Genomic DNA, 9,301 nt, shown 5'->3' with positions numbered 1-9,301 from the left:
ATCGTTCGAGCGGAATTTGAATGCGCGTTCTTCCGTTCGGCCCTCTTCAGCCCCGTTCGAGCGGAATTGGAGCGTACGTGCGTCGGTTCGTCCTCCCTCACACGGTTCGAGCGTAATTCAAACGTACGTGCGTCCGTTCGCCGTCCCTCTGCGTCGTTCGAGTGGAATTCGAACGTGAGTGCATCCGTTCGGCCTCCCTCTTCGCCGTTCGAGAGGAATTCGAACGTACGTTCGTCCGTTCGGTTTCCTCTGCACCTTTTGAGCGATATTCGAACGTACGTGCGTCCATTCGGCCTCCCACTGCATCGTTCGAGCAGAATTCGAACGTACGTGCGTCCGTTCGGTTTCCTCTGCACCGTTCGAGCGATATTCGAACGCACGTGCGTCTGTTCGGCCTCCCACTGCATCGTTCGAACGGAATTCGAACGTACGTTCGTCCGTTCGGCCCTCCTCTGCCCCCTTCGAGCGGAATTCGAACATACCTGCGTCCGTTCGGCCTCCCTCTGCTCGTCTGTTCTATCGCTTGCACGTACGTCCGTCCGAACGAAGCGAACGTCCTTGCGTCCGTTTTTTCGTATGCACGTACGTCCGTCCGTACGAAACGAACGTCCATGCGTCCGTTCTTTCTCATGCACGTCCGTCCGTCCGAACGAAACGAACATCCTTGCGTCCGTCTTTGTCAAAGGGACGTGACCCAGTCAAGCAACTATTAGAATTATCTCTAAATCTATTGAAATTCTGCTTAAAATAGCAGCTAAATCGACAATTTATTCTTGTCCAAGGGAGGTAACCCATTCAAGCAATTATTAGTATTATCTCCCTTTAACTCTAAATTTATTGAGATTCTGCTTAAAATAGCAGCTAAATCTCCTTCGAATTACACACAAACACACACATTCTCATATCACCATCTTCATATATATATATATATATATATATATATATATATATATATATATATATATGTATATATATATATGCTTTCTACTAGAGATACAAGGCCAGGAATTTTGGGGGAATGAAGCTATGAATTTGTAGTCGGACAAAATGGCACTAAACATTTTGCCCAGTATCCTAACGATTCTGTCAGCTTGCCGCCTTTATATATATATATATATATATAGAGAGAGAGAGAGAGAGAGAGAGAGAGAGAGTGAGAGGGGGGGAGAGAGAGAGAGAGAGGGGGAGAGAGAGAGAGAGAGAGAGAGAGAGAGAGAGAGAGAGAGAGAGAAATAATTGAGATTCAGTTAATTAGGTACTTAATTTGAAGCACCAAATCTGTCTGGTATTATCAGCACAGCCCAAAGAAAAGTGACTAAAATCAAAATAAGCCAGAGAATATCAAGTAGTAATGCAGTACGACTGTTTCAAGAGGCTCCATTTAATTGAACAATGCAATCATTACATCAATTTAGATCCAGAGACCATCTTCAGCTGCACAAATAAATAAATAGAATTTTAACAAGTTGGACACATTAATATAGTTTTTCTCAAATATTTTAGCAGAGCAAGAGTGAAGAAATTCATTTTGCCGCTATTCTAGCTAAGAATATATATATATATATATATATATATATATATATATATATCAACTTCTTATGCACATAACTGTATCTAAAATATGAAACTGAACACCATTTCTTAGTTGATAATTGAGATTTATTAATTAAAACAGCAAGGCCAGCATGAAGGCCCTACAATCACCATTGTCATTAGACAAAAGATTTGTTTTTCATTAAGAAATCCATCCTCTTTTGTGCCCATCTTTTGGAAGAGAAGTTCTGGCAGAGTTAAGTGTGGGGCTGTGGAGTGATACAGCCCCTGGCTTTCATTTGATTTATTTATTTATCATTGCTGTGCCTGTTCTTTCATTAACCAAACTGCCTCCATGTAGTCTGTGATGCCAGTCCGGACACGGGGGAATTGAAGTCGGCGGTCATTGCGGTCAAGGTCCACCTGCAAAGGAAAAAACAGCCTGCATCAGAGAAAAACTCACACACACACACACACACACACACGAATAAAAGCTTTTTTGGTGCTGTTCACAGTAATGATATTGTAAATAAGAAAATGATTAGATGCAAGAAATGGAAGAACTGTTCCTTATTTCTGAAACAAATTTTTTTCCAATTTTCCAAAGAAATGAAAGAAAACAGAATATTGACATTTCAGAAATTTTAGTCTTAGAAGCTGGAGAATAAATTGGAACCAGCAGACGTTGCCCCAGCTAGGGAGTGAGATTAAACTACTGGAGAGAATGAGTGGTCCACATGTGTTCTGTGAGTTACAAAGATCATAGTAAGTTAACGTCATGAGAGACGTAACGTGATCATGATGTCCTAGTTAGCTAAGAACATCATAAAAGACGTATTAAGGATGTGAGATCATGGTGAGTAAAGAGAGACGTCTTAAAGAGATTGTGATGTCAAAGTGAGTTAATGATGCTGTAAGAAACGTCTTAAAGGGATTGTGAGGGCCTATCGATGATGATTTAATGATGTCACAAGACATATTTAAAGTGATTCCGAGGTCATAGTGAGTTAATGACGTTGTAAGAGAAGTCTTAAAAGAGACTGTGAGGTCATGGTCAGTTAAAGATGATGTAAGAGGTGTCTTAAAACGATTATGAGGTCACAGTGAGTTAATGACATCGCAACAGACGTCTTAATGTGATTGTGATGTTCTAGTGAGTTAATGATGTCATTAACGAAGTTTTAAAAATTGATTTCGAGATCATAGTGAATAAATGACGCCGTAAGAAACGTCGTAAAGTGATGCTTTGGTCGTAGTGAATTAACGAATTTCTAAGAGACGTCTCAAAGAGATTGTGACGCCATGGTGAGTAAATAACGTCGTTAGTGATGTCTTAAATAGATTGTTTCGTAACAGTGAGTTAATGAGACATGTTAAAGAGATTGCGAGGTGACAGAGAGTGGCGTCATAAGAAATGTCTTAAAGATACTGTGAGGTCAAAGTGAGTTGACGGTGTCATAAGAAACGTCCTAAACGGATTGTGAGGTCATAATGACTTACTTACCTCTTAAGAAATGTCTTAAAGTGATTGTGAGACTATGGTGAATTAACGACGTCATAAAATCATAAAATTTTGAAGTGAATTTGCGATCAGAGTGAGTAAACGACGTCGTAAGAGACGTCTTAAAGAAATTTTGAAGTGATTTTGAGATCATAGTGAGTAAACGACGTCGTAAGAAACGTCTCAAAGAAATTGTTTGGTCATGATGAGTTAATGACGTTCTAAGAGACATATTAAAATGATTGTTCTGTCATAGTGAGTCAATGACGTCGTTAGTCACGTCTTAAAAAGATTGTTTCATCATAGTGAATTAATGAGGTCGTAAGAGACGTCTTAAAGAAATTGTGATGTCATGGTGAGTTACCAACGTCGTAAGAGACATGTTAATGAGACTGTGAGGTGATTGAGCGTGGCGTCATAAGAAATGCCTTAAAGACACTGTGAAGTGGTAGAGAGTGGCGTCATAAGAAATGTCTTAAAGACACTGTGATGTCATAAGAAACGTCTTAAACGGATTGTGAGGTCATAGTGACTTAATTACGTCGTAAGAACTGTCATAAAGTAATTGTGAGGCTATAGTGAATTAATGACGTCATAAAATCATAAAATTTTGTAGTAATTTTGAGATCATACTGAGTAAACGACGTCGTAAGAAACGTCTCAAAGAAATTGTTTGGTCATGATGAGTTAATGACGTTCTAAGAGACATATTAAAATGATTGTTCTGTCATAGTGAGTCAATGACGTCGTTAGTCACGTCTTAAAAGATTGTTTCGTCATAGTGAATAAATGAGGTCGTAAGAGATGTCTTAAAGAAATTGTGATGTCATGGTGAGTTACCAACGCCGTAAGAGACATGTTAATGAGACTGTGAGGTGATAGAGCGTGGCGTTATAAGAAATGTCTTAAAAACACTGTGATGTCATAAGAAACGTCTTAAACGGATTGTGAGGTCATAGTGACTTAATTACGTGTCAAGAAATGTCTTAAAATGATTGTGAGGCTATAGTGAATTAATGACGTCATAAAATCATAAAATTTTGAAGTGATCTTGAGATCATGGTGATTAAACGACGTCGTAAGTAACGTCTCAAAGAAATTGTTTCGTCATGATGAGTTAATGACGTTCTAAGAGACATATTAAAATGATTGTTTTGTCATAGCGAGTCAATGACATCGTTAGACACGTCTTAAAGAGATTGTTTCGTCATAGTGAGTTGATGAGGTCGTAAGAGACGTCTTAAAGAAATTGTGAGGTTATGATGAGTTACCAACGTCGTAAGGGACATGTTAAAGAGAGTGTGAAGTGATAGAGAGTGGCGTCATAAGAAATGTGTTAAAGATACTGTGATATCAAAGTGAGTTAATGGTGCTATAAGAAACGTCTTAAACGGATTGTTAAAGTCATAGTGACTTAATTACGTTGTAAGAAATGTCTCAAAGTGATTGTGAGGCTATAGTGAATTAATGACGTCATAAAAGTTTGAAGTGATCTTGAGATCATAGTGAGTAAACGACGTCGTAAGAAACGTCTCAAAGAAATTGATTGGTCATGATGAGTTAATGATGTTCTAAGAACATATTAAAATGATTGTTTTGTCATAGTCAGTTAATGGCGTCGTTAGACACGTCTTAAAGAGATTGTTTCCTCGTAGTGAATTAATAAGGTCGTAAGAGACATCTTAAATAAATTGTGATGTCATGATGAGTTAGCAACGTCGTAAGAGACATATTAAAGAGACTGTGAGGTGATAGTGGTGTGATAAGAGATGTCTTAAAGACACTGTAATGTTTAATTGAGTTAATGATGTCATAAGAAACATCTTAAAGGGATTTTGAGGTCATAGTGACTTAATTACCTCGTGATTGTAAGGCCATTGTGAGTTAATGACGTCACAAAAGACGTTTAAAGTGATTTTGAGATCATAGTGAGTGAACGACGTCATAATAAACATTTCAAAAAGATTGTGAGGTCATAGTGAGTTAATGGTGTCGTAAGAGACATTTTAATGTAATTGTGATGTCCTAGTGAGTGAATGACGTCGTTAAAGACATCTTAAAGGTATCGTGAAGTCATGATGAGTTAATAACGACATAAGAGATATCATAAGGCGATTGCGAAATCATGCTGAGTAAATGACGTCTACAAAGAGATTGTTTCGTCATAGTGAGTTAACTACGGCGTAAGAGAGGTCTTAAAATGATTGTGATATCACAGTGAGTTAATGACATTGTAATAGATATCTAAAGTGATTTTGATATTAAAATGAGGTAATAACGTCGTAAAACACGTTTTAAATTTATCTTGAGGTCATAGTGAGTAACTGACGTCGTAAGAGATGCCTCAAAGTGACATTTTTGGTCATAGTGTGTTAATGACGTCCTAAGATACGTCTTAAAGTGATTGTGTGGTGATAATTAGTTAACAACGTTGTAAGACACATTTTAAAGAAACTGTGAGGTTGTAGTGAGTTAATGATGTTGTAAGAAATGTCAACGTGAGTTAATAAGGTACGAAACGTCTTAAAGGGATTGTGAGGTCATAGTGACTTAATTACCTCATAAGAAATGTCCTAATGTGACTGTGAGGTCATAGTGAGTTAATGAAGTTATAAGAGACGTCTTAATGTGATTGTAAGGTCATAGTGAGGTGATGTCTATGAGATGTCTTAAAGAGGTTGTGAAATTATGGTGAGTTAATGACATTGTAAGAGATGTTTTAAAGCGATTGTGATGTCTTAGTGAGTTAATGACATCGTAAGAGATGTCTTAAAGTGATTCTTCGGTCATAGTGAGTTAATGATGTCATAAGAAGATTGTGTGGTGAAGGTGAGTTAATGACATTGCAGGAGACATCTTAAAGAGATTGTGAGGTCATAGTGAGTTAATGATGTTGTAAGAAATGTCTTGAAGCAATTTTGAGGTCATAGTGACTTAATGGCATCGTAAGAGACATCTTAATGAATCAGTAAGGTCATAGTGAGTTAATGGGGTTTTAATATGGTGTCTCAGGGAAATCCTTATGATTGTTTGTCATTAACACTTTGTACCTCAATATAACAGGTCCACAATCAACCTCAAGAGTTTCCTCTGTTGTTTTGGTCTCTTTGTCTAATCCACTGAGACAACCTAAGTACAAATCCTTCCATCTATCCACTTTTAATTAATACCTTAACATCTCAACCTGTGGCAACCTTTTGCAGAGGTCCCTACGGCTGTCCCCTTAGCATTCGCTTCACTCAACCTCAAGAGGACTCTATGGCAGCTGTACCCCTTTAACATCCTTTCTTGCATCTCATGATCAACATCTTATAGAGCTGCACTCCACTCTGACTGACTCGGTTCCCCTGTGACCCCTCAAAATCCCCCACAGGGATGACCCCCAACAAGTGTGTGTTACCAAAGGCTGAGTTATCCAACCAATTTCTTGAGACTCGGTCTGTGGATACTCGTATTTCTTCACAGGTTCCAGATTGGCCCGTTTGATGACTGTCTTGAAGTGAGCTGGAAAAAAGAAAAAGGAGGAAACAGTAAGGGGTTAGTTTAATGTTAAGTGGGGGGGACACAATTCTAGGGGGGAGAAGAAGGGTGAGGGGTAAATAGTGGGACAGGTGAAGTATGAATGTCACAAATTCACACATTGATATTTACATAGCAAATATACGACTGATCCGATGAGGGAGATACCTACATGGTAGCTAAGTATGGTAGAAATAGCAGCCAAATCTCCCTCAAATCACACCTTACTGTCTTATGTATTTATATATGTATGGGCCAATGAAGGCCACCTCTACATGGTAGTTAGAGCTGGTAGAAATAGTAGCCAAATCTCTCTCAAATCACAACCTACTCTCTTATCTATGTATATATGTAAGTATGAGCTAATGAGGGAAGTCTCTACATCGTAGCTAGACCCGGTAGAAATAGCAGCCAAATCTCCCTCAAATCACATCTATTATCTTAAAATAATACATAATTCCTAACAGGATTCTGGGAACAGATGTGATGGTCGTGGCTGGAACATCTTTGATTATAGGTCTGACCTGGGGGGGGGTCAAACAACAACATCCCCCATACCCAACAGCAACACAACTAGGCTATCATACTACATAACAACGCTACTACTACTACTATCTCCACCACCATCACCACAACAACAACAACAACAACAGTTGAAAGAATCTGCTGGAATGTTAAGTGCTTAAATACTTCCTGTTTACACAAGACTACCCCCCCCCCCCCGCCACTGCTATAGGTTTACTACTGAAAAATTGTCATAAGGAGGGGAGGGACTGTTAATGTATATCTAGGAGTACATTATCTAATGTGTCCTTCTTTGTTGTTGTTTAGCCCCGGGTCAGCTCTGATCCAACAGACCTGTGATTGAACATGTTTCAGCCAGGGCCAGCTCAGCTTTCATTCAGACATTGTCTATCTAGGATTACATTATCTAATGTGACCTTCCTTGTTTTTGATGTTGTTGTTTCTGCACCTACAACAACATCACTTCCTGTTGTTTCATGAAATATTCCCCACCACCACCACCACCACTATCCCTGTCCTTATTCCCCCCTCCACACACAGAACCCCACCTCCTTGTTAATGAGGGAACCTCTACACAGTTCCTTGGCATGTTAGACATCCTAGTTAAATAAATCTCCCTCAAACCACATTAGACAGTCTCAGAATAAAAGAAAAGCTGCTGATACATTATACATGTTCAGGGCGTCTGGGATAAATTTGATGATTTTTATTGTCTCCTTTTTGTCAGGAACAGCTTGAACAGTCAACAGCGTTGGAGAGCATAAAGAGGGACCCTTTAGCATTCAGATTATCCTGTCAAATCTAATTCTTATTTATCCACATTGTTTTCACTTAATCATGGATCATTTCATAACTTTATTTTTAAAATGACATTGTAGGATAAGGGTGAGAGGCTGGATCTGGCCAATTTGATCTTAAAATAGGTAGAATATATCGGCTGGATGTGGCTGGTTCAACCCTTCAGCATTCAGGTTATCCTGTCAAATGTAATCCTTATTTATTCACACTGTTTTCAATTAACCATGCATTGTCTCATAGCTTTCAGATTTCAATGTTGTGGTTGTTTACTTTTAGAACGACATTGTTGGGTAGGTATGAGAGACCAAATCTGGTCAATTTGAACATAAAACAGGTGGACTGTTTCGGCTGAATATGGCCAGTTTAAATGCAAAAGGATTAAAGTTGTAGTTGAGAAAATATTAGCCGACATGGAGGATTACTGGAAGCCATCTGAATGTTGGAAAGAAGTTACCTGTATCATGGTGATTGGCAGCGGGTATCCAAATGCTGACGACATGACTCACTGGTCATGATGTCAGCATTGCTCAATATTCTGTGAACATTGTAAAAGCTGTCAGATGTGACAGCAGCCACCCTCTTGACCCAGGGCAGCACTACCACCTCCAGGCACTTGATGTAGGCCACTGTGTTGAGTCTGAAGCCATGTGGGAAGATGAATGGAGGCATAACGTCACCATCACTAGTGATCACTCCAAACACCATGATGTTGACTGGAAGTTTGATTTTTATCGCTCTCAGTACATGTCCTCTGATTGACACCCAAACACTCTGAAATGTTCGTATTAGACCTTCTGGTGTGAATGCCAAGCAGTATAGCATGTCATTTCCAAATTTCTGGCAGGGTAAATTGCGTCATGGTGCTGTTTTCTCACAGACAGTGCCCAACTGATCCTACTATACTGTGTAGCCGACAAAATCAAAAACAAACAATGAGCATGCATGAAATTAAGAATATAAAATGGAGACAATTTATCCATTGCAACCTGTATATAAATGTGAGTGTATAAACAAATACATACCTGGATGTATACATGTGTATGTATACATGCATATACATAACTTTGTGTATATACACACGTACACACACACACACATGTTACAGTTCCTTTTTAAGTTCAGTTATAATTAAAAACAATTTTACATTAATCTAACTCTGTACTTTTGTACAAATTTATTATTCTTCAAAGTTGACTTCAAAGTTTTGGCCATTTAAGCCATCGTCAGATTTCCTGTCTCCCTCCCCCCCTCTCTCTCTCTCTCTTTCTATATATCTACATATATATACATATATATACAACAAGAAAAAAGGAGACAATAGTCAACAATAGAACGTAGTTACTGTAATACATTATGAGCAAATAAAAGCTGGGATGGTCATGGCTGGCACATCCTTGATTATAGTTCTGTTGGATCAGTCTGACC

The 9,301-nt window shown here is 38.7% G+C and overlaps 1 protein-coding gene across 1 annotated transcript in view; it reads right to left on the bottom strand.

Annotated features, from left to right (window-relative positions):
• Positions 1 to 1,637: 1,637 nt before the first annotated feature.
• The window catches only part of LOC106869097 (cilia- and flagella-associated protein 144), a 13,391-nt gene continuing 5,727 nt past the window's right edge, over positions 1,638 to 9,301 (bottom strand). Inside the window, exons 3-4 of the mRNA XM_014914629.3 lie at positions 6,435 to 6,538; positions 1,638 to 1,956 (exon numbers count right to left, since the gene is read on the bottom strand). Coding sequence (XP_014770115.1) covers positions 1,849 to 1,956; positions 6,435 to 6,538 — 212 coding nt within the window. The 3' untranslated portion in view covers positions 1,638 to 1,848. The remainder of the gene's footprint in view (positions 1,957 to 6,434; positions 6,539 to 9,301) is intronic.

This window comes from Octopus bimaculoides, chromosome 28 (assembly GCF_046866305.1).
Source record: "Octopus bimaculoides isolate indiv1 chromosome 28, ASM4686630v1, whole genome shotgun sequence".
Taxonomy (NCBI): Eukaryota; Metazoa; Mollusca; class Cephalopoda; order Octopoda; family Octopodidae; genus Octopus; species Octopus bimaculoides.
Note: the sequence above shows the minus strand (reverse complement) of the source record. Positions and strands in the feature narration are given on the sequence as shown.